We start from the raw sequence: 26,103 nt of genomic DNA on the forward strand, positions 1-26,103 counted from the left end.
CGCGTCGGGGCAATCGCAAATAATTAGTAAAATAATAAAAAAGGTGCTAGGGCCTTCACATTTTAATATAAGGCCACTTATATTGCCCCTGGAAAAACGTATTTCCAGCAATGCATTTCTGTTTAAAAGTGAAGCCGACTTTAAGGGGATCGGTGTAAGCTTGGTCTTTGTAAGCTGACTTTCCCACGTTCTGTGTTGCAGTGAAGATTACTGAAAGAAAAATGCGATACGAACGGGGCCCCATAACGCTATCGCGTTCCACTCTTAAAGGCGAAGCTTAAGTGTCCTCCAATTTTTAAACTACAAAGGCAGTGAAGTTGTTCTCGCTTAAGGATCTTGCGTGGTGCACGAAGACGGCAGAATTGCCTTCTCTCTCTCCCTCCCTCTCTCTCTCTATATATATATATATATATATATATATATATATATATATATACATATAGTGTCAGAGGTAAATTTTTGTGTTCTGCAGGCCTTCTTTAATGCTTGGGACAAACTGTTATGTAGCACGTATTAAGCAGCAGAAAGATGGATTGGAAATTTTTCCTAATGACCTACTATTTTCTGATTGAATGTGTTTCTTTCGTTACAATGTTTTAAACGTTAAATAAATATGAAACTAATTATGTCTTTAGGTAAAATACCGAAAACATTGTCGGACTTGCTCCAACCGACGCCAAACAACAAACAACATTACGATGGTTTTGTCTAGTTACGTGGCACTCGCATATAGCCTCCAAGGTAGTTAAACACGTAATACCCCAAATACGAGTATATAAAAAGCCCGTTGTTCTTTTAATCGTGAGACGAGCAGCACGAATTGAGCAGCACATTGCTCTTGCAAGTTGTGCATTCAGAAGAGCGTAGAAGCTCCCGGCTGAATGAATAATCACAAGAAACGTTTATATTAGGCAGGTTTTATTTGGCGCATGCAATTGGCACTTCATAATTCCGGCGCAGTGTAGTGCTCAAAACCAGTCGTGCACATAAGAATATAGCATGTTTTTTTTCTTGTTTACTTGGTATACATTGCAAGTTGTACATAGACACCACATTAGCCTGCGGAAATATGCCATTCGCATACTAAATAGTCAAAAGGATTATTTTTCAATATCTTTCCAAAATATTTTATTCTCCTGGCCAATAAGCTTGACTGTCTTGAATTAGATCTAGAAACTCGGTTTTATGCGCAGCTTTATTGTGCATTGCAAGCGCATGGACACAGTGTGGATATTTTGCCTGGCTTGTCAAGGACCATATTCTTTAGGACAACGAATGCGCATGCATGTCATACATCATAGACAAGCATCGCGTATGACACATGTGACTTCAGCAACATCTGATTCTTCAAGATCGATCTGCGATGTTTTTGAACAGCGTGTGCAAAGGTAAATAATAGAGCAAAATATGTGTACCGGATAGTCACTTATAACTGCCATGGTTAACGTTGTGTCCCACGAATGTTTTTGAAAATTATAACACCTCTTCGGTGACGTTTAACAGGCAACATTCAGCCTTGGTTCTGCTAGCCTTCTTAACGAAATCACATTATTCTACCATATAAGAAACAACGACGGAGAATTATCTCTCATTAGGCGTCCCAATGTCTGCTTTATAGCCTTTTTAATCGAATATTTTCTTGAAGTCGGCTGACAAATTCCAGAATTGTGGCTCCGCGCCACCTCGGAGTGCGATTCACTATTCCCAGGGGTGGAGGGGATAGTGATCTTGTTGATATGTTGGCTTTTTATATGTTACATGGGTAGGCATTCCCGTAAAGTGCGCGTGGTATGCTCCACGTGCCACGTATTTGGTTGTACAGAGTGTTCGCTGGATCAGAGGCTCGTATAGCACTGGCCATCTTCCGTGTCCCCATCTTCTTCTTGAATGACTTCCGTTGTCCGGCCAGAAGTCACAACGTCCGGGCGCGAAGGCACAAACCACGGCGGCAATTCTTCTATGCATTCGATTTCAGGACCATGACCTTCATGATCTGAGGGTTGCCGCCTCTGCGCATGTGCTTGGCATGCCACCTTCCAGAGTTGGCGTGCCATCGAGGGGCCCGTGTGCTGAACCATGGTTGTAAATTGGCTGAACTCGTTTTTCATCAGTTCGTAAGGCTCATCGAACTCCATGATACGGCCTGCGTCAAGGACCTGGAAGATATGCGAATAAAAGTACATTGCGAGTAAGTAACATCAACCCTAAGATTCAACGCGCAATGTTCAACAACATCCACGGCACTGCAGAGGTGATTGAGCACCGCGGAATACAATCCACAGCTCTATATGACCGTCATAGATTATGAAAAGGCGTTCCACTTTCTAGCGGTACCAGCAGTACTAACATCGATGTACAAGTTTGTTTTGCATCTTGAGGCAAAAGGCACGACGCAAGAATTGTGCAAACTGTTTATGTATCGTCGTCTGTTAGCATGCTATGACCGAAGCTGCTCAAAATATTACGTCACATTTACTGGCCACCAGGCCAGATACACCTTTGGGTATATAGTACTTGCTGTTAGTTAAAGTACTGTTTTGTCATGGTTATCCGCGCGCTTGAAGGAAGACCGCTATTTAAGATTACTGTGCAGTAATAACATGCGGGATTTGTCTGTTCTCCACACTATGGAGAACATAATCGACCATGTTTCTGTTCCGCCTTTATAATATAGCCGCAAGGTAGACTAGTAGATATTGAATGCCAAAATGGCTGCCTACATACTCAAAGGCCTCGCGCACAACTCTTTACACTTACTTGTATTCAAGAGTTGTGCGACTGTCGAGGACATCATTAGGGAATGTTGTCAGTTCAAGGAAAGTCAGCATAATTTGTTCGTGTCCTGACCGCGCGAGAATCGGTACCAGCCGTCGAAGAATGACACTGTATTTAATGTGATGGCGTCGCAAATTTCAGACCCGACTCACCCTGTAACGTCTGGTGACCAGGCATCTCGCGTATATGAGGAGGCACTTAACGGTTGCCGGGCGTCGGCCACAGGACATACTAGACCTCGTGCCGACGTTCTCACCTTATTTTGCACCAACGGGTTTCAGCTGAACTCCTTCTACAGCCAATTTATTTGTTCCAAAATTTAGCCACCCTGTCAACGGGATGATTTTTAACAGCGAAGCTGTTAAAATCATCACGTTGACATCATCAGTTAAGGTTGGCAAAATTCCGATGTGCAACGATAAAACTGGTTGAGCGGGGAGAAGCGCGCCTCTCGCGAGAGAGGAGGCCAGACATTGAACTCATAGGTGCGCCGAGCACGTGTTCAGCAGATTCATGTGACCGCGCTAATGAAAGCGTGCGCGCGCCGGCGCCCAGGCATTTCTCTGCTCTACCGAGATATGGCTGGACCTAAGCGCCCCTTGACGCCGGAAGAAGAGGCTGCCCGACGAGAGAAGCGACTTCAAGCCACGTGGGAAAGGAATCGCCGTGTTCCTGCTGATCCAGCATACCTTGCCAACAAAGCCGCCTATATGCGACGTCGCTGAGCCGATCCGGAATACCCAGAACGCGAGAATCAAGCGAAGCGTCAACGCCCAGCCTTCTAGCCTTGCCCTGATTGCCCAACCTTGCTTAGAAAAAGCCAAGTTAAGCCACGTTAAGCCTACATCAACTAGTTGCTAAGGAACGTCGGCCAGCGCCGCTGTTTCCTCAGATTTGGCACCGCTAGTGTCAAGCTGGCCACGTTTTTTGTAGCCTAGCCAAGCCCGTTTCGCGCGGCACATCAAGAGCCGTGCTGCACATGCGCAAGGATCAGTGATGTCACACGGCTTGCGCACCGGAGCCGGCACCTCTCGCGCACTCCGCCGCCGCCGCGCGCGACTCACCGCCGCCGGTCTGCGCATTTCAGAGGAGTGACGTCGTAGCCGTGGTAGACGCACTGGCGCCGGCGCGCGCTCGGTGTGCAGTCGCCGTCGGACACTGCGCTCGAGCCGCTGCGCTTCTGACTGGCGTTTGCCAGTGTGGTATAGCCATGGAGAAGGAGAGCGCAAATGCTGCTCAACAGCGCAGAAGAACGGACAAGCTTGACTGATCGGATCCCGAAGTAGTTGCCTGGCAATTAGCGGTTGAGCGTAGGAGACAACCAGGAAAGCTAAGAATAATTAGCTGAACCTTTGCTGACGCTACGTATATCCTGGCATAGCCTAGCTAAGCCACTGCAATTTTTTATCTTATCCTTTATATTTAAATTAGTGTGTCCTGAGATTTAAAGCGGTTGCAGCTTTCCGAAGACGCCCCGAATGCGTACGCATTCTTTAGTGAGTACCACCACAAAATCTGTCACGCAAAATGTGTAATGCCTTGTATCTGCATATAAAAGCCTCATTTGCGAAATTAATAGATTTAATCGTTATTATAGTGTAAGTGTAGATGGCTAGTAGCTTTATAAGCGATCAGGAACAGTTGAAGAAAAAAAAACTGATCAGAGAAAATACCCATATGATCAGATTTATGCATACCCTTATTGTTACATAGGGTCACAAGAAAATGTATGGGGAAGCCTATAGTATGGCTAGGTCAACCGGTATTTGGAGTTGGGCCAACTTGAAATTTATTGGTAGGCCAACTTAAATTTGGGTGTGTGCCAACTCAAATTTTGGGGTGGGCCAACTTGCAGTTTCGGGGTGGGCCAAATTAAATTTGGGATGGGACAACCTAAATTTGAGGTTGGGCCAACTGAAGTTGTAGGATGGGCCAACTTGAAATTTGGGGGTGGGTCAACTGAAATTTGCAGGTATGCTTACGCATACTTAGACAACTCCAGCGGAGTTTCTGCATAGTTTTTGTCGGCCTCTGTGCATATTTTTTGGGGAGTTTTGATAGACCTTGTAACCATAGCATGCCCCCTAACCATGCTGCTCAAAAAGTCATTTTATTTTCCTGAGGCCTTCTGCAAGCTTCTGCTTCTTGCCGTTCATCAGCCTCCTGAATTCAGTATCAATTGCAATCCATTTTGACGACTACGATCCCACGGAAGTCCGCAATGATGCAACGGCCAATGGATTGAAGCCGTTTAGAGAAACTTTACCATAGCCGCTTTTGGCCCCTTCGAATAAAACTATTACATTAATGAGTGCGATTCTTATACATATAAATTCGCAATTTAAAAAATTGGCCGCATATCTGCTTGCTTCACTGCAAAGGACGTCGAAAGACGATAGTCTTCTGCCGCCCCTGATACGCAACACCCTCTCTTCTCCTCTTCCCACTCCTCACGCTCTTCCCCTCCCCTCTCAATCGTCCCATGATGGATGCAATGAAGGTTTTTCTGAATTCAATTCAAATTTCCCGCGTTCGCCCTGCTCTCGCTTCATCTGTTGGGACCTTTTATTACTCTTGGCTTAAAGCCGGCTACAGAGCCGCGGCTTCAGTCGGTTTGTTTTTAACGCGTTGCGTCTCTTCGACACCATTTCTAACGCATTGATTTTTCATTTACTAACGTAAAAACCAGTCCAATCTGCATTCTTAATAAAATGAACACTGCGGATCACGGTTATGTAAATATATTTTGCCTCAAATAGGCCTGAGGTTTCCTTTGGGCCGTTTAATGTTGACGTGTATCACCCCGTGCCACCAGTGCTAGTAGCTCGCTTGGTTTTGGCCGGGTGGTTGAAGCGGTTTTGGCCGGGCGGTTCAATCGAGTGACAGACAGACAAAGTGTTTCGCGTTTAGGAAGCCCAAGAAAGACTATCGTCTCTAAAAAGTGGTCTGTATTTGTAGGCGTACAGTCGCGTGTCGTCGTGGCGTCATCGCGTCCTTTCTTGGTATGTTATTTATTTGGATAACCTAAAGGCCCGGAAGGGCATTACATAGGGGGGGGGGGGGGTGAAACGAGTATAACGAAAATAGTTACAGTGCAGGTAAATATGGCAATTAAGAAGACACGAGAATGCAAGGCTAATTATAGCATGGTGAACAAAAACACAAAACAAAAAAGGTACAGTCGTAACACAGCCAGCTCAATATAAAAAAAGGAAAAGGAAAAAAATCATTTTTCAAAGTACAATCATGGCAACACTTCCCAAAACAATGAGAGCATCAGGTGGATAACTTTTATCCTTTAGTTTCTAATGAAAACGGCAACAGGCACCTCAAACAAAAAAGAAAGCTATTGTGAAATGCCTTGACGTTCGAAATAAGGAGTGAAGCGCTGACTGAAAAGATTCAGAATCGTTGATGGTGGCAATGCTAGATGGCAATGAATTCCATTGATCTATTGATGTTGCGAGAGGTGAATTCTAGTATTTTTCAGTATGAGCGAAAATTGGTTTTAAAAAATTTAATTATGGGGTTTTATGTGCCAAAGCCAAGATCTGATTATGAGGATTAAGAGATTAAGATGGTCAAAATTTCTGGAGTCGCCCACTACGGCGTGTAGTGGGGGACTCCGGAAATTTTCACCACCTGGGGTTCTTTAACGTGCACCTAAATCTAAGTACAGGGGTGTTTTCGCATTTCGCCCCTATCGAAATGTGGCCGCCGTGGCCGGGATTCCATCCCGCGACCTCGTGCTCAGCAGCCCAACACCATAGCCACTGAGCAACCTCGGCGGGTGAAAATTGGTTTTACTTTGTACGCGTGATCTAACCTTCTGGAGATTGCCGAAAACACAGCGCAAAAAAACACGGACACGAGAGAGCGACACGCACACAGCGCTGTGTGCGTGTCGCTCTCTCGTGTCCGTGTTTTTTTGCGCTGTGTTTTCGGCAATGAATCACCAACACGCCCAAGCTTCCACGCTAAATCACTTCTGGAGATGTGATGCACTGGAGAAATTTTCACGGCAAGGCAGAAGTATTAACAGAAACATGCTTCTTTTGTGCTGCCAAGGACCACGGGACCGAACGATGCACAATGACGTTAGCCTCGAAGACAAACACAGCATGCTCAGGAAAGATGGTCGATGCTTCAAGTGCACGACGAAGGGACATCTTGTACGCAACTGCCGTCGCAGGATCCAGTGTACCGCACGCAAGCGTCGTCATGCTTCCACGATATGCAACGCTGAGGTTAACGAAAGCTCGCCTTCTTCAGCACCAGAAAACACGCCGGATGTTGCCATGCACATTGCAACGAACGTCGCAACGCCTCAGATTGCTGACGAGATTCTCCTCCAGACGTTCCGCGCATGGCTGACGACTTTGACGTACTGTTGTTACGTCCGTGGAGTTTTAGACAACGGAAGCCAGAGAATTTTCCCGCGAGAAGACGTCTGCAAGAAGCTTAAGCTTACTTCGATTAGGGAGATAGATTTGGTCATCAACACGTTTGGACGATCTCTATCCCAATTAACACACTCGTTGTGCAAAGATCGTCAGTGTTACGCTTCGGAGCCGACACGAGAAACCGTTGGTCCAAGTTGAAGCCGTTGTCGTTCCGTTTATCTGCGATGAGATGATAGAAGCCCCGAAAGCGAACAAGTTTCTGCAAACCATCGTTGCAGATGGTAAACCATTGGCAGACACGGTTGTATTCCCAAGCGTCACCTGCGAGCCCGGAGTGAGCCTCCTGATCGGATCCGACCAACTATGAAAAATGATGCCCGATTCGACTGAGATCAGACGGGATCCTGACAACAAAACGTTAATCGCATCCAATACAAAAATCGGCCGGACTCTTCAAGGACCATCGTCTTCCAATGCCCAAGTCAGCATCAGACAAGCACGCATATCTGCGTTCTGCGAACAGACACCCGTGAGAATGAAGAACTTGTCTTACCGATACAGCGAGTTTGGGAGCTTGATGCCATTGGTCGTGTGGACAAGTCTCTATCCAGCACCATTACGCCCCCAGAAACGTGGCCAAAACAAGAAGCAAGCTGCGCGAACTAATCTGAACTGTTAGTTTGATGAAAGAACACCGTCGGATGAGTCTATTCTGGTGGTTCAGAGTAGTAGGCCTGAACATATTTCCGCTCAGGAGATATCAAAAGGCGAAGACACATGGCTCAGGACTCTACAAGCACAAAGCTTTGGAAATGGCATTGCTGCACTAACCACGAACAAAGCTCTCGACAAGACGTCGAACATACTAGACCTTCACCTGTTCATGAATACCAAGGGCATTATCAGGACCAAGACTCGCCTTGACAATGTAGCTGCTTCGGACAACGTAAAATGTCCTGTACTCCTACCCGAAGATCATCGCTGTACGCACTTCATCGTGGACAGTGAACATCGACGCCTTCTTCACAGTGGTGTCGGTGTTACGCTCACCGAGTTGCGTGAGAAGTTTAGGATAGTGCGCGGTCTCCAGTGCGTTAAAAAGGTGCTTGGCCAGTGCGGTGTCTGTGCGAGGTTTCGTCTTAAAGCGGCTTCAGCTCCTACAGCCCCGCTTCCGATCGACAGAGTCTCGAGGTCTCATCCATCTCAAGTCACGGGCGTCGACTTCGCTGGTCCAGTGTTTGTGAATAAAAACGGCTCTGTGAAAGCATTCATTATATAGTATTACAAATACAAATAGTATAGTACAAATAGTATAGTATAGTAGTATAATATAGTATAGTATAGTATTTACAAATACAAATAGTATTTACCTGTGCTGTAGTGCGAGCTGTTCACTTCAAACTTTCCAGTAACATGACTGTGAATTCCTTTTTTATTGGCCTAACAAAGTACCCATGATGTTTTAGAAATTAGGTCAAGTTGTTAAAATCTTTAGGGGGAGCGATGGGTACGTCAGAGCATGCAAAGTCCGACTAGCAAACGACACGGTGCTCACGAGACCGTTTCAACTTCTATGTCCTCTGGAACTGTGCAAGTGACATTGTTGGGCGCGGATGGTGTTGGAAATCGCGCTCGAGCACGAGGTCGCGGGATCGAATCCCGGCTACGGCGGCCGCATTTCGATGGGGGTGAAATGCGAAAACACCCGTGTACTCAGATTTAGGTGCACGTTACAGAACCACAGGTGGTCCAAATTTCCGGAGTCCCCCACTACGACGTGCCTCATAATCAGATCGTGGCTTTGGCACGTAAAACCCCATAATTAATTTTTTTTGGAAATCATGCTCGCGCGGCGCATCGAAGACGAAGAGAGATGGGAAGAATGCTGAAGTTAGGCTTGTCACCTTGTAGTTTGCCATGTTAGGACGGCTTAGCGCTCTGCGCCAATAAACCTCGCAGAAGTGTCTTTTCCCACAGGCCGCTCGGTTCTTGTAGTTTGCCGCATCGGTGTATCTGACTTCTCGTTTTTTTGGTCCTTCGACTTACGTAGAGCTTGTACTCTCGCTTGCCTCCTTTCTCTGTTGTATTCAGGGTGCATGTTTCTCGGGAGGCTGGTATTCTTCTTCAGGAGAAGAGGGACCGCTGTTTTTCTGGATTCATATCTCGACTGGTAACTTGAGATTAAGATAATTAAAATAATAATGAATTAAGATAATTCAGATTAAGATAAGGTTCACGGCTTGAGATTAAGATCATTTATTCATTTCTTTGTTAGGTCAACCGATGGTGCGCTCACACACGTGTCCCCCAATATAGCGATGTTCGCCGCTTCTGTTATCTCGCGTGTCAATTTCGTAGACCTCCTTGCCACTGCGTAGCACTGCTCGTACCGGGGCTTGCACCCAGCAACGCCTGCAGCGCCTTCTTCGTCGGTTCTTCCACTCGGTCCTTCTGTTCTGTGTTAGATGCAGAAATAGAGCACCAGCATGCCCAAACTTACGTTATTCACGCAATTCTTAGTATAGTTCTATACAGTTCCTCCACTGTCTTCTCAAAGACATTGGTTTTGTCTTTAAGCACTCATGCTTTTCTTATGTGAGGAGAGATAGCTCCCTTTCTTTTAAGGGACAGTAGATGTGGTATCGTCAGTTTCGGTTTCACAGTGTTTTATTACTAGTGCCACCTCGCGATAAACGTTGTATGACATTACGGTCACGCCTGTTGGCGCGGTGTGCCGCGCCGTATTCCCCTTCCTCTCTGCGTGAATAAAAAAAGTGTTTGCTTGGCCCCCAAGTAGGAAGTCGTTCTTCTGCGGCGCTTCGCGCCCCGACTGTCCGGCCTCGATCCGTAGGCCTCGCGTTTCGGCCACCCTGTCGAGGACCACACTACACTATGGTGGTTTTCAGCGAGACGGGAAGCCCTTCAATCACACGCTTGGACGAGAAGTGGGCTGTCGACTTGCTGGTCGGGAAGTTGCTTTTTTGGGAGCCTACGGGCGTTCAGGAGGCCAGGGTAGGTAGTTATGAAGTAGGTCCCCTAGGGGAACCTCAGACTAGCATCGCTGTCAATAACAGAAAAAGGCGGAAAAGGAGAAAGAAGAGAGCTCGCCATGCAATAGGCTACATAAACATGCAGAGCGGCAGAAGAGAGGAAACGTTGGTAGAGATTGAGGGCCAGTTAAATAGGAAAAAAAATAGGTGTGTATGCGGTTACGAAAGCGCCCCTTACAGACTTGGAAGAGCCATCAGTGGTTGAGAATTATTTTTGGAAAGGGTACACCAGAACTAAATCGAAAAGAAAAGGAGGGGGAAATGGAATGCTCATAGATCAGGAAGCCGAATGGGAAAGAGCAAATTCGAGGTGTCAAAATCACCGTTGGTTATCAGGCACAGTGAGTGGAAAGAAAATTTGACTGGGCGTAACGTATTTGTGGACCGGAAAAAATTGCAAAGAGAAGAATCAAGAGTTAGTGACATGCCTATAAGAGCTGTTATTAGGGGTTCCGGGAATTAAGGATGCCGAAATTATCCTGGTAGGTGACATGAATGCCCACATACATGCGATGGGCAGACCACGTGGGACGCTGGAAATAGGCAATGAACCTTTGATTACTGTCTGATGACCGAAGGAATTTATGATTAGTTGAGAGAAATGGTCATTGACGAGGAAGGTCATAGTAGCATAGGGTGTGACCATAAACACGGAAAATTTAAAATGGGATATGCAATTGGGGAACTAAGCAAGGAGTGAAGGAATCACCAGTTCGAACACTAAACAAATAACAGATATAGTCACAAAAGTCGAAAAAAGTTTGGCAAATGGCCAACTAAAGAGTGGGAATATAGTGAGCTTCACAGTGTAATGACGAGAGAAATAAGGAAAGAGAAGCAACATGCTTGTTGGAAAGGAAAAAGGAAGCTGGAAATCTGGTGGAACAGGGAGATACGGGAGGCGATCGATGAACGACAGAAAGCATCACAGGGGCAGAATGAGGCAAAAAAGAAAGCGCCATAGCCGCAGAATGAAGTAGAAGCAGAAGTGAGAAATATACCGGGAGAAAAACACCTATGATTGAAATACCGGTTCAAGCAAAGATAACAGGTGAAAGTGAATGTTGGTTATCAGCTATACGTGAGAAAAAGAATGTCGCACCTAGAATATTTTGGAACCACATAAACTTATTGGGCAGGAAGTCTGGAACAATACGATAAGATATCCTAGCCAAAGATGGAGACAAACTGGAAGGGGTTGCGGCATTAAATTGCATCTGAAAAATAACAGCCGAATCATTCCAAGGCAATGATGAGATGGTATTTGAGAAGAAAACAAAAAGCATGAACGAGAACCAGATGAAAACGGTGCTGAGAAACTTGAACTGGAAGAAGGCCGAAGAGAAAATTCATAAGCGCACAGCCACAGGGTGAGACAAGGTTCCCGTTAGGCTGATTAATGAACTAGGACCAGAAAGTAAGGAAGCTCTGTTGCAAGCAATAGAAAAATACCTTACAAGATAGACGAACACCAGACAGTTGGTGACAAAGTAGAACAAATTTAATTTATAATGGTAAGAGAGAACAATAGAATTCACTCATATCGACCGTTGACCATTACCCTCGGTAATATACAAGTTTGCAATGCAGGCGATTAAACTGAAACTGCAAGCATGCACAGAGAATAATAGCATATTGGGAGAACTTCAGAACGGCTTCACAATCGGTAGGGGTCTGGATGATAAGTTATCTGTCCTTACTCAGTGTATTGAGATATCCAGAGAAGAAAGGAGGCCGCTATACGTGGTTTTTTTAGGCACTACCGGAGCGTATCACAACGTAGACCGCAAAATCTTGTGCGATATTCTCGAAGGGGAAGGTATAGGCAACGACTGTATATACAACTTCTGAGGAACATTTCGCTAGAAAAATACCCTTTGTGTTGAATGGAAAGGGATGAGGAGTGATGAAAAGCTGATAACAAGGGACTGAGATAGGGGTGCCCTCTATCTCCGCTGCTGTTTATGATGACATGGTAAGGATGGAAAGGGCACCACAGGGAAGCAATATCGAGTTTATTCTCTCATACAAACGGGCGGGCGCAATTGTAGAACAGCAGCTTCCAGGTTTGTTTTATGCTGACGATATAGCGTTGCTTGCTAACAAGCAAGCCTTAAGGATTGAAATGTTCAAGTTCAAGTTTATTGCTTCAATAGTGGTACATATATGCAGTAGAAAAGATACATAAAGAGGTCCCCCAGTTAGAAACTGCAGCGGGACCTCTTGTTCTTAGTAACATAAGATTATATAAATAAAAAAGTTGTCGCAGTTTCACCTGAAAGGCGAAGCATCAATTGCGATAGCAAATTTGTAGAGAGCTATACGGAGTAATTATATTAGCTTTATCAGCTGTATAATCTTGGACATGCAGCAGCACCGGCAACACGCAGAACTGTTGTCGACGCCGTCGGCGTTTTGGCCGCGTTCGCACAAAATGCGTGCGGCGTTGGTGACTGTTGCCGGAGCCTCTGATATAAATAGGCACCTGGTGCCGCAGCTACACGTTGCCTCCCTTCCCTCCCCCTCCCCCCTACGGCCTTTCGTGCGTCAGAAGAAGGCGCGTTTGCTCTACATATATGGTGATTGTAAAGGAGGAAAGAGACGCCTACTTCTGCAGCCCTTAAGGGAGCACGGCACAGAACGCGCGTTTGTTCTCCGCCGTTCGTTCACTCCCCGTGAAAGCGCGCGTCCCTCGCGCCCTTTCACTCGCACATACAGCGTTCGGCGGCGCGCGGCGACTATTTTATCTCCATTGACGTCATACGGAACCTCACGGCGACGGCGACGCCGACGGCAGAAATCTGCTTTGGAGTGTCCATATAATTGCTATCGCAATAATAAAGGCATAATACAATGTCAGGAGAGTGTGCTTTTGAAAGTAGTGTCTGGCCTTTAAAAGCGGCTTTCTTTTTTATGAAGCTGACATGCAAATTAAATTTTAGAAAGGAGTCTAATTCAACACCTAAAAATGAGCACTCATTAGATGGTAATATTGGGTGAGAAGCTATGTACAGTGGTGGAGGTTAGGGCGAGGTTTATTGTGTGAACTGAAAACCATAAACTTCGTTTTCTGAGGGTTAATTAGCAATTTATTTTTTTGCACTAACTACTGATATTATTTAGTTCATCATTTAAACGCTCAATTAGCGTACAGATGTCGTTATGGGAAGCGTAAACAGTGGTGTCGTCCGCGTACAAAAGACATTCTGTAGAAGTTAGACAGTTTCGGAAATCATTAATGAAGATTAAAAATAAGAGGGGGCCGAGTATGGACCCCTGTGGAACGCCAGTGTTAATTATTTTTGTGTCAGAAAGTACTCCTGAAATGCAAACCTGTTGCTGTCTGTCGAGTAAATAACTGCGCAGTAGCTCTAAAGATGGACCTGTTATACCATATATGCGCTGAGTTTAGTAAAAAGAATGTTGTGATTAAGGGAATCGAATGCTTTCGAGTAATCGATAAAGACAGATCCTACGAATCTGCCCCCATCAATTTCCGCTTTGATCTTGTAAGTGAGGGTGATTAAAGCTAGGTTAGTAGAATATCCAGCACGAAAACCGAACTGTCTTGGTGATAATAGTTGGAACTTGTCCAAACAGTTAGATAGGCGCTGTGCTATTAGTTTTATTGCGATAGCAATTATATGGACACTTAAACCGGATTTCTGCCGTCGCCGTCGCCGTCGCCGTGAGGTTCCCTATAGATAAAATCTTCGCCGCGTGCCGTATGCCCGAGCGGAAGCGTGCGGGGACGCGCGCTATCACGGAGAGCGAACGCCCTCAATCTCCCACGCGCAAGCAAGGAATCGGGAAGCCAGCGCCGGAGAAAGCGGGGGGGGGGGGGGCGCACTTCGACTCTGCGAACAACCGCGCTCGTCGCTCGCTCGCACCGTCTCTTATCTCCACACGGCTCTTACCTTTATGCGCCGTGCATTCGTCGCTCAGTTTCCGTTGAAGCGATAGACCGCACGTACCTTCGCCGCTGCGGCGTATCCGCTTGCTGCCAGAGTTATGACGGGTCGTTGTCTGCAGTCATTCAGTGTGATCTATTCATGTTTGTTTGTGCGCGCTCACACCACGCTTGTTCATTCAGTTAGTAATAGTCGGGCCACATTTTCCAACGCACGCTACACATGCAATGCTGCCCGGATCGGCAGTGCAGCGCTACAGGTGTGTCCCTTCGCACGCGCTGCCCACGGGAAGCGCTTCTCATCAACACCACCGTTTCACACGCGCCTTCTCGTGGTCATCGAGTCTCTCTTCATGTCGGTCTACTTACGCCGCAGCACACCTGCTTACTTATCAGCTCATGTTTACTACAATTCATACTGCTACCAAAGCCGCTCACATTACTTCCTATGACATTGCTGTGTTGCTATCGCATTCATTGCTTCGCCCTTAGGGCGAAACTGTGACATTTTTTCTACTGCTTTACTGAAACACGGCAAGATGGATATAGGCCTGTAATTTGCTAGTAAGGTGACGTCTCCTTTTTTGTACACAGGAATTATTTCTATTCTTTTCAAGTCACTAGGGAAAACGGCAGTTTTAAAGATTAAATTGACAACGTGACTGAAAGCCTCACATATGATGTCAACAATTTCCTTGATATTGTCACGTAGTAGTGACGCTGAAGAAAACAGTCGTAAAACTGTGTACAACGAAACTGGTTGTTTATTGGGCGAACCTGTGCCCACAAAAGGAAGGTACACTCAAAGCACAACGATAGCGGCGAACACAGTCGGCGATCGTCGAAAATCTGATCAGCGGCGAAACGCGTCGGCTTTTATACCTGAGTCATCGAAGGTTCTAGATTAATCCCTGATGCCCGCGTGTCTTCCAGAAAGTTCTAGACAATTCGCGTCAGTCATGCAATCAGATAACATAAGCGTCGGTGAAAACAGGCAATGGAAAGAAGCATCGATAACGTTCTAGAAACTTCCGATACAGGCGCGGCCTGCGCCGAGCGATAACGTTTAACATTTGTTAGCCGGTGGAAAGCGGCCACCGGTGAAAGATAAACATGTATACGTGTCAATACCCTCCCCTTAAAAAGCATCGTCCCGATGCTACAAACAAATGTGAAAGCGAAAACAAAACCACGCGTAATAAAGAAAGAAAAAAAAATAAAGTAACAAAGTACCTAAGTTCGTCAGCGGGCGTAGAAAGGCTTAAGACGCACCACATGGATGACTTCGGGTCGTGCGCGGCGCCGCTGTGATTGCGAAATGCCGTCTGGCACGACCTCGTAGTCCAGTGCGCCAATACGTCGGATGATCTTATATGGTCCGAAATAGCGACGTAAGAGTTTTTCGCTAAGTCCTCGTCGGCGTATCGGAGTCCAGACCCAAACACGGTCTCCGGGCTGGTACTCGACGTAGCGTCGTCCAAGATTGTAGTGTCGGCTGTCGGTCCTCTGCTGGTTCTTGATGCGCAGGCGGGCGAGCTGTCGACCTTCTTCAGCACGCTGCAAATAGGTGGCAACGTCTAGATTTTCCTCATCGGTGACGTCCGGTAGCATGGCGTCAAGCGTCGTTGCCGGGTTCCTTCCGTAGACCAGGTTGAACGGCGCCATGTGCGTCGTTTCTTGCACGGCCGTGTTGTATGCGAAGGTCACGTACGGAAGGATGGCATCCCACGTCTTGTGTTTGACGTCGACGTACATTGCCAGCATGTCGGCGATGGTCTTATTTAGGCGCTCGGTGAGGCCATTCGTCTGCGGGTGGTAGGCGGTGGTCCGGCGATGGCTTGTCTGGCTGTATCGCAGGATGGCTTGAGTTAGTTCTGCCGTAAAGGCCGTGCCTCTGTCGGTGATGAGGACTTCTGGAGCACCGTGACGCAGGAGAATGTTCTCAACGAAGAATCGGGCTACCTCGGCGGCACTGCCTTTGGGCAAGGCTTTTGTTTCAGCGTAGCGGGTGAGGTAGTCCGTAGCTACGACGATCCATTATTCCCGGACGTCGACGTCGGAAAAGGCCCAAGTAAGTCCATCCCGATCTGCTGGAATGGTCGGCGAGGTGGTTCGATCGGCTGTAGAAGTCCGGCTGGCCTTGTCGGCGGTGTTTTGCGTCGCTGACAGTCTCGGCATGTCCTTACGTAATGGGCGACGTCGGCAGAGAGGCGAGGCCAGTAGTATTTTTCTTGTATCCTCGCGAGCGTGCGGGAAAAACCGAGGTGTCCAGCCGTTGGGTCGTCATGGAGAGCTTGCAGAACCTCTGGACGCAACGCTGAGGGCACCACAAGGAGGTAGTTGGCTCGGAGAGGCGAAAAGTTCTTCTTTAGGAGAATGTCGTTATGCAAGAAAAACGACGCCAATCCTCAGCCTGAACACCTTCGGCACAGTGACGGTCTTGCCTTCTAGGTAGTCTACAAGGCTCCTGAGTTCCGGGTCGGCTCGCTGTTGTTCAGCGAATTCGTCGGCACTGATGGGTCCCAAGAAAGTGTCGTCATCCTGGTCGTCCTGTGGCGGCGGTTCGACGGGGGCGCGAGACAAGCAGTCGGCGTCAGAGTGCTTTCGGCCGGACTTGTAGACGACGGTGATGTCGAATGCTTGAAGTCTCAGACTCCATCGTGCGAGGCGACCTGAAGGATCCTTCAAGTTAGCTAGCCAACACAAGGCGTGGTGGTCGCTTACAACTTTGAAGGGCCTGCCATAGAGGTAGGGGTGAAACTTTGATGTAGCCCAGATGATGGCGAGGCACTCCTTTTCTGTTGTGGAATAATTTGATTCCGCGTTCGATAGCGACCGGCTAGCGTAACTTACAACCCTTTCTATTCCGTCAGTCCTCTGCACAAGCACGGCGCCGAGTCCTACGCTGCTTGCGTCGGTGTGGACTTCGGTATCGGCGTTTTCGTCGAAATGCGCAAGAATGGGCGGCGATTGCAGGCGTCGCTTCAGTTCTTCAAATGCTTCGATTTGCGGCGTCTCCCACCTGAACTCGACGTCGGCCTTCGTGAGGTATGTCAGTGGCTCGGCGATGCGTGAAAAGTCCTTGACGAAGCGCCTGTAATAGGCGCACAGGCCAAGAAATCTACGCACTGCCTTCTTGTCGGCGGGCGGAGGAAAGTCAGTGATGGCCGCCGTTTTCTGTGGGTCAGGGCACACTCCAGACTTGTTGATGACATGGCCCAAAAACAATAGCTCCTCGTATGCGAAGCGGCACTTTTCTGGCTTCAACGTGAGTCCGGAGGTCTTGATAGCTTGAAGAACTGTTTCAAGGCGCCGGAGGTGTTCCTCGAAGCTTGAGGCAAACACAACAACGTCGTCCAAATAGATGAGGCAAGTCTGCCACTTCAAGCCTGCCAGTACTGTATCCATGACCCGTTGGAAAGTCGCAGGTGCCGAACAAAGACCAAAGGGCATGACCTTGAACTCGAACAGTCCGTCTGGTGTTATAAAGGCAGTCTTCTCCCGGTCTCTCTCGTCGACTTCGATTTGCCAGTAGCCGGCTTTGAGGTCCATCGACGAAAAATACTTTGCGTTGTAGAGTCGATCCAAGGCGTCGTCAATCCGTGGGAGAGGGTATACGTGCTTCTTCGTGATCTTGTTGAGGCGACGATAATCGACGCAGAAACGTAGGGTTCCATCCTTCTTCTTCACTAACACCACGGGGGACGCCCACGGACTCTTGGACGGCTGGACGATGTCGTCGCGTAGCATTTCGTCGACTTGTTGCCTTATGGCCTCGCGTTCGCGCGCCGAAACTCGGTACGGGCTCTGACGGAGTGGGCGGACATATTCGTCGGTTATGATGCGGTGCTTGGCGACCGGGGTTTGTCGAACTTTTGACGACGACGAGAAGCAGTCCTTGTATTGCAGGAGCAGAGCTTTTAGCTGCTCTTTCTTGTGCCAAGGAAGGTTCTGATTGACGTCGAAAGTTGGTTCGAGTACTACAGTCTTCGTTGCAGGTGCACTAGAATCCGTGAAGGCAAAAGCACTGCCGGCTTGTACTATTTCGTCGATGTAGGCGACCGTTGTGCCTTTGTTAATGTGCTTGTATTCGTCGCTGAAGTTCGTGAGCATCACTCTTGCTTTCCCTTCACGTAGCTTAGCTATGCCTCTAGCGACGCAAATTTCACGATCGAGCAGTAAGTGATGATCGCCCTCGATGACGCCCTCCATATCTGCAGGCACTTCGGCACCGACGAAAATCATTACACTGGAGCGAGGCGGAACGGTGACTTGTTCTTCTAGCACATTCAAGGCATGGTAACTGATGTCTGTATCCGGTGGTATCGCGTTGTGCGTTGAAAGCGTTATTGACTTGGACCTTAAATCGATGACTGCACCATGTTGGTTTAGAAAGTCCATGCCTAGGATGACGTCCCTGGAGCAGTGCTGCATGATTACGAAGCTCGCCGGGTAAGTGCGATTGTTAACCGTGACTCGCGCTGTGCAGATTCCAGCCGGCGTTATTAGGTGGCCTCCCGCTGTCCGGATATCAGGTCCTTGCCAGGCCATCCTCACCTTCTTCAACTTGGCGGCGAACGGGCCACTGAAGACGGAATAGTCAGCTCCAGTGTCGACGAGAGCGGTGACGCTATGACCATCGATTACCACGTCTAAGTCGGTAGACCGTCGTCTGGCGTTGCGGTTAAGTCGTGGCGTCGGATCACGGCTACGTCGCGTCGGTAGGTCTTCTTTCGGCGGCGAAGTGTTGTCGTCAAGGCTCTTGCTAGGCGGTGTGCTGGTACCTCGTTGTGATGATGCGTGAGTTGTCGTCGTCGGTGGCCGCGGAGGATCTTCGGTATTGCGTCGTACAGCAACCGCACCTCCATCGGTTGCTGCCTTTAGTTTCCCGGATAGGGGCTCACGGACCGGCCCCGCGCTGGGCCAGTGTATGGTCGGCGCTGCGGCGACAGGTAGCGTCCTGGTGACGGCGAGCGTGAGGGTCGTCGTGGTTGCCACTGGGCTCCGGCGAGGTAGTCAGCGATGTCGCGTGGTCGCTCGCCAAGCTGTGGACGTGGCGCGTTGACGGCGAACCCTCGTAGGCCCATCTCGCGGTATGGGCATCGGCGGTAGACATGGCCGACTTCCCCGCAGTGATAGCAGAGTGGGCGGTGGTAGGGTGCGCGCCAAATGTCCGTCTTCCGCTGGTAGCTGCGCTGGGCGACGGGCGGGCGTGCTGGCGGCGGTGGCGGTGGACGACGGAACTGCGGCGTTACGGGGCCCTGGCGCGAGCGCGGAGGGGGGCCTTGACGACGGGCGACGGCGGCGTAGGTCATCGCTTGCGGCTGTAGTTGAGGCGATGCCGGAACTTCTGGCACTTCCAGAGATCGCTGAACCTCTTCTTTAACTATGTCGGTGATTGAAGTCACCTGAGGCTGCGACCTTGGGAATAATTTCTGTAGTTCTTCGCGTACAACAGCTCTGATCGTCTCGTGCAGGTCGTCGGCGCCTAGAGCTTGAGCTTCGGCGTAGTTTGTCAGCGCACGGCGGTTGTATTGTCTGGCTCGCATTTCAAGCGTCTTCTCGATCGTTGTCGCCTCCGAAACAAATTCTGCCACAGTCTTGGGCGGGTTGCGCATGAATCCAGTGAATAGATGCTCTTTGACGCCCCGCATCAAGAACCTAACTTTCTTTTCTTCAGACATGTCGGGGTCGGCGTGGCGGAAGAGGCGAGTCATCTCCTCCGTGAAGATCGCGATGTTCTCGTTCGGCAATTGAACTCTGGTTTCCAGGAGAACTTCAGCCCTTTCTTTTCGTACGACACTCGTGAAGGTCCTCACGAAGTTCTCGCGAAATAGGTCCCAAGTCACCAGGGTGGTCTCCCTGTTCTCAAACCATGTCCGAGCAGCCTCATCCAACGAAAAATAGACATGGCGCAGCTTGTCATCGTCGCTCCATTTGTTGAATGTCGCGGTCCTCTCGTACGTCTCCAGCCATGTTTCAGGGTCTTCAGCTGATGATCCACGGAAGGTCGGTGGCTCCCGAGGTTGCTGCAGCAGGATGGGGGACGCTGGGGCTGCCATTGAGGTCGTTGACTTGGCCTTGATCGCTGTGGTCTTCTCGGGAAGAAGTCCGTATTCTGGCAAAAGACCTTGCTGCCTACGGCTAGCTCGCTGGTCCTTGGCGACGTTGGTCTCGTCCTCCGGTTTCGGGCTTGGGTCGCGGCTTTGCGGGGGCGTCCGCTGCATGGACACAAAAGCACCTCCACCAGATGTCACGTAGTAGTGACGCTGAAGAAAACAGTCGTAAAGCTGTGTACAACGAAACTGGTTGTTTATTGGGCGAACCTGTGCCCACAAAAGGAAGGTACACTCAAAGCACAACGATAGCGGCGAACACAGTCGGCGATCGTCGAAAATCTGATCAGCGGCGAAACGCGTCGGCTTTTATACCTGAGTCATCGAAGGTTCTAGATTAATCCCTGATGCCCGCGTGTCTTCCAGAAAGTTCTAGACAATTCGCGTCAGTCATGCAATCAGATAACATAAGCGTCGGTGAAAACAGGCAATGGAAAGAAGCATCGATAACGTTCTAGAAACTTCCGATACAGGCGCGGCCTGCGCCGAGCGATAACGTTTAACATTTGTTAGCCGGTGGAAAGCGGCCACCGGTGAAAGATAAACATGCATACGTGTCAATATGATACGAGCATATCGAATCTAAACTAGGACTACAATTTTTAAGATTCATAATTACTGCGCGAAATTCACTGGGTGTAGTTGGGAAGAGATAAAATGATTGTTGGGACAAGCGCGACATGTTAACGTCTTTACCGCCAGGGATATCAGGCACAGTAGCAAAAAAGTTGCCGAATGCGCATGCAATATCTTCAGGATTTGTAAGTATGCAGTCTTGTTCTTGAATTTTCGTTATTCTATTCCTTGTCGGATTCTCATTCAGAAACGCATTAAGTACCTGCCATTGCTTTCGGGAATCGTTCCCGGTTTGATTTATTACATTTTCATAGTAACTTTTCTTCGCTTTTATAAGTAGATATGTCAGTAAGGTGCAATACTTCTTGTACCGAAGCTTAAGAGATTGGTTAAATGGTCTATTTTTGCATTTACGATACAGATTTTCTTTCTTGCGCATGCTGTTCAACAATCCTGGTGTAAGCCAAGGGTTTGAAGGGGATGCAAAAAAAGCATAAAAAAATCGGGTGTTATAGTATTCAATAGAAACACTGAACAGACAGTGTCAATGCCTGGTCAGGAAATACCAGGAAATACAAGTACTTTGGTATATGGATAAAATAGGACACTAGGCATATGAAACACAGGAGAAATCAATAACAGCAAAGGGGAAGAGCAATGCGGCCATAATCAAACAAGGAGCGCTATGAGGATACAAGACGTATGACGTGCTCTGGGGTACGTGGAAAGGTGCAATGGTTTCAGGGCTTACATTTGTAAATGCTGTTGTTTCTTGAAGTCAGAGGTACAACCAGGACTCGATGGCAACCAATGGTCAGTGGGATGACTCACATTGGGCGCTCACGGGAAGACTACAAATGAAGCTGTGCAGCGAGATATTGGCTTGACAAGTATTGAGGTGAAGAAAGCTCAGAGCAAATTTGATTTTGAAGAATGACTGAGGAGTATGCAGGAGGGTAAATGGGTTGCGAGTGTGTTCAGATATTTTTACAGGAAGAAAATTGGCTCACAGTGGAGCAAAAGAACTAGGAAGCTTACGAACAAGTATGCGACCGGTGTAATAAGTAACATGGCAACAAAGAACGTCACACGGCGCGTAGTCAGAAAGGCTAAGGCAATCTCATGGGTGACAGCAAATAAACCTGGTGTGAGTAAACAGGTAAGAGGAAAAAAAATGGAGGAAAAAAAACAACTTATGATAAATCAAAGGGAAGCTCTTTATTTTTCGAGGCGATATCAGAATGCCTTAGAACTCGTAACTATAAAGCGAGGTAAAACAAGGAAGAACATGTGCGAAAGCTATAGGGCAACGATGGACCATATTTTATCAGAATGTGAAGATATCTGCCCAGTAGTCAGTTTATGCTCATCCACATTCTAAAATCACGCAAACCAGCATATGCGCAGTGGCAGGCGATCCTCCGTCGCTCAGAGCCTCGGTCTGGCTGGCCCTGATTCGACGAGCAAGAGCGGTGGCGGCAGCCATTGGTGCCCTGGGCTAAGGGCCCCAAGCACATTAATCATTTCACGTTATAATAAAGTTTATTATAGCGTAAGCTCATTCATGGGCTCATTCTCACAGCAGTTTCGGTTGGCGTTGTTGTCCGCTGCCGCGGAACCGCTATCGCCCGAAATGCGAAACAAAGTACCCGGTCTCTGCCGGGATCGAACCCAGGCCCGCTGCGTGGCAGTCGGATACTTTACCACTGAACCACGCAAGCGCTTGCTCTCAGCTTCAGAAAAAGGCCCTATAAACACGCCCTAGGCAGGCGCGCAGGCGCAGACGACCCGAGCCTCCACCAGTATGGTGGCGCCATCTAGTTAAGGCGCCTGCAAAAGCCGCGTGAACAGGCGCAGACGACGAGATGCGATTGAGACGAGGCGCGCAATAAACGCGATCCCAATGTGAGATGTGCGCCACGTATTCTCGGTACCTCTTCGGTAAACGTTATGGCGTCTCCATACAAGGTTCAAACCGCCGCTGAAGAAGCGAATCGCAGAGCTACGTGCGCGGCTACAACCAAGCGTCATCGGGCTCAGTAGACTGCTGTGCAGACAGCATTACAAACCGCCGCTCGCCGTCGACGCCGGGCGGACAGTTGAGATCGCTCACGTCAAAACGAGGCGAAGAGACTCTGCCGCGAAGACCCTGTTGTGCGTGGTGCCGAAATTGCTACTCTTAAGCCGCTCCATCAGCTTACGCTGTGACTGTGCTGCGTGTGCCGCGCAGGCCTGTGACTTTTGCTTCTTCTTCGAATTGCGCTACGTACAACCGTGAGCAAAAGTATACGGACCACAGGGTCGCCGAAAAACCTGAATTTCTTCGTAATTGACAAGCTTAAATTGCACTTGACGAGTGCACTGAAAAGTTTGCAATGCCAAGTTTGGACTGCAGTCCTCAATTTCAAGTTGCGTTCACAGGCAGAGGAAAAAATCGGTGTTATCCCGCAACCCCTGCTCCATACTTTTGTTCACGGGTGTACATATGTGCATGCTGCGTCTGAAACCATGATGCGTTCAAGGCGTCCGTCGTACTCGCTAGTAGCCAGCGCGATTCCGCTTAACAAAAGACTCGGCAAATTGTGTGTGTGTGTGTGTGTGTGTGTGTGTGTGTGTATGTGTTCGCGTGCGCCTGTGTGTATTCGTGTTCCTCCCCCCCCCCCCCCCTTCAACTCTTTACTTACGCACACAACTCTTCTCTGTATATAGATTCGAACTGCGGCATTAAAAAAATCGGTTTGGTCATATTTTCATCATGATCTGCTTCACGTTTGCTTTTTTTTATCAATTGTTTTTGTTAGCTTTCTCGTCTTGACTGGTTATCTTGTTTCTGAAAATTTATTTTGGATTTTGCTGTTCATTTGTTGTTTTTAATATCGCCTTGAAGATGAGATTTTCCCTGTCGGATGAATTTTTTTTGACAGTGTGTGCACACTTCCTGATAATGGTGGCAATATGATTGTCTGGTCGTTGCGTATCCGGGTGGCACGCGTTATTATGTTTCCTCTTTCATGCGCTTTGTTCACAGTTGTGCAAATCAACACCAAAACAAATAGCACTCACTAAAATATTTATTTTTTAAACGTGTCGCATACATGTTGAAACACTGCTGACTGGACATGTGTTGCCACTTTAATATTATTTCTAAAGTGCTTTTGTAAAACGAGTTGGAAGGCAGACTACTGCATGTTTGCTCGTGATACCAGCATGTCGTCATGTAGCGGGTTCACTTCTTTCATTGTTTCTGACACTGTTTAACATCAGGCATCAGTTTCAAATTGTCAGACGTCTTTCCGCGTGTGGAAGAGATGAAATAATTTACTTTTCTCATATCTTACATTTGTGTAGACAGTTCAAGCGTAGAGTACACATTCGGTAAGCTTCACTGAACTCACTGAAAAATTAAACGTTTGCGTTCTCTTCTGCAGCTGTTAACTTTTCCCGGCTCGGAAGATGCAAGAAATGTGGTTAAAGCTATGGACGGAATCAATTCTCGTTTGGAAGGGACTATTGCAGGCTTTCTGTCGTTTCATGAAATAAAGCTGTTAGTCTACGCTTTGCCCCATCCTTTTTTCTTTTCCTTTGCAACATGCGCAGCACGTTAATAACCGGCTGGATTTAGTCCGTAAGAAAGCATTGCTGCACCATGAATGTCTAGTGAGCCGGCGGTTGCGTTTAACGTGTTTGAAAGATGACGTCACTTTTGGAATAGACCGCAACCATAGTATTGGGGGCAAGCTGTGTACTTATAAATTCCATTATTCTTATAAGGAATAAAATAACGTTTACCTCTTTGCCATGCGTAAAATTCGCATAATTTAAGCGTTTCTTCACTTACAATGACACGATCTGAGTCCATGATCGTATGCAGCCTGTGGGCGATTGTGATCACTGTGCAGTTGGCGAAGTTCTCCCGAATAGTAGTCTGGATTAGGGCATCAGTCCTGCAAGACATGGCCAAATGTCTTAAAAATTGGTCAAGGCCAGCGATTGCACAAGCGTCTCCTCGCTGGCGTTAATGGGTGAATAAAAGGCATTCTTCTGGTGCGCAAAGAAATGAAATTAATCACCTAGGGGATCGGCCGGGTGTGCTTGTAGTGACATATTCTCTGTTGCTGAATACGCACACACAAAAAGCGGAAAATTTTCAGAAGCAGTAGATATATTCGAATCAACAGCAATCGCGCCAATGGGTGAAAAGATGTCATATATTGCGCGGCCATACTCATGAGTGGCACTAGCTTAAGTTCCACGGATGGATTTAGTGCGCAACTACCCTGAAAAGTGGACGGAGTCGACGCAGTAGCTCATTCGAGGAGCGACATGGGGACGTTGCCGGCTCGACTTCTGCTCCAGCAGGTTTCTTTTTTTTATTGCTATAGCAATTATACGGACACTCCAAAGCGGATTTCTGCCGTCGGCGTCTTTGTCACCGTCGCCGTCGCCGTGCGGTTCCGTATGACGTCAACGGCGATGAAATCCTCGCCGCGCTCCGGACACTGCATGTGCGAGTGAAAGGGCGCGAGGGACGCGCGCTTTCACGGGGAGCGAACACACGTCGGAGAGCAAACGCGCGTTCTGCGCCGTGCTCCCCGAAGGGCTGCAGAATTAAACGTCTCTTTCCTCCTTTACAATCACCATATATATAGAGAGCAAACGCGACTTCTTCCGTCGCGCGAAAGGCCGTGGGAGGACAGGAGGGAGATAGGGAGGGGAGGTGACGTTTAGCTGTGGCACCAAATGCGTATTTATATAAAAACGTTGCGAGGCGAGAAGGTGGGTAAGATTTCCGACGCTGCTCGACGAGCGTCCCATTCTGATCTCGTCGAAAACCTCCGAGCCGCCCCTAGAGGCACCGGCGACAGTCACCAAAGCGGCGCGCGTTCGGTGCGAACGCGGGCAAAACGTCGACGGTGTCGACAACAGTTCTGCGCGTTGCTTGTGCTGCTGCATGTCCAAGATTATACAGCTGATAAAACTACTATCCTTAGTCCGTATAGCTCTCTACTAAGTTGCTATCGCAATTGATGCTTCATCTTTCGGCTGAAACTGCGACAATTTCTTTTTTAATTTTTTTCTCAATAGAGGAGTCTCCCTCCTATTAGGATCATGAAGGTAATAAAAATTTTTACTTTTACTTGTAATGTTGTTTTAGAATACGGCGAAAAATTTTGTGGAAATTACGCACTGTAGTGAGTCAGGTTATGAGACGCATTTTGTGGGTAGGTCTCCATCCAACATCGTTTGGTTATCCGCAAAACTTTAGCTGATGG

At 48.0% G+C, this 26,103-nt stretch overlaps 1 protein-coding gene across 2 annotated transcripts in view; it reads right to left on the bottom strand.

The window, feature by feature from the left end:
• Positions 1–896: 896 nt before the first annotated feature.
• The window catches only part of LOC119441294 (ATP-binding cassette sub-family C member 4-like), a 450,511-nt gene continuing 425,304 nt past the window's right edge, over positions 897–26,103 (bottom strand). For both annotated transcript variants that reach the window (XM_037705919.2, XM_049661127.1), the window contains 2 exons: positions 24,669–24,774; positions 897–2,156 (listed from right to left, as the gene is read on the bottom strand). In XM_037705919.2, coding sequence (XP_037561847.1) covers positions 1,836–2,156; positions 24,669–24,774 — 427 coding nt within the window. In that variant the 3' untranslated portion in view covers positions 897–1,835. The remainder of the gene's footprint in view (positions 2,157–24,668; positions 24,775–26,103) is intronic.

The sequence above is a fragment of the Dermacentor silvarum genome, chromosome 2 (genome assembly GCF_013339745.2).
Source record: "Dermacentor silvarum isolate Dsil-2018 chromosome 2, BIME_Dsil_1.4, whole genome shotgun sequence".
Classification (NCBI taxonomy): domain Eukaryota; kingdom Metazoa; phylum Arthropoda; class Arachnida; order Ixodida; family Ixodidae; genus Dermacentor; species Dermacentor silvarum.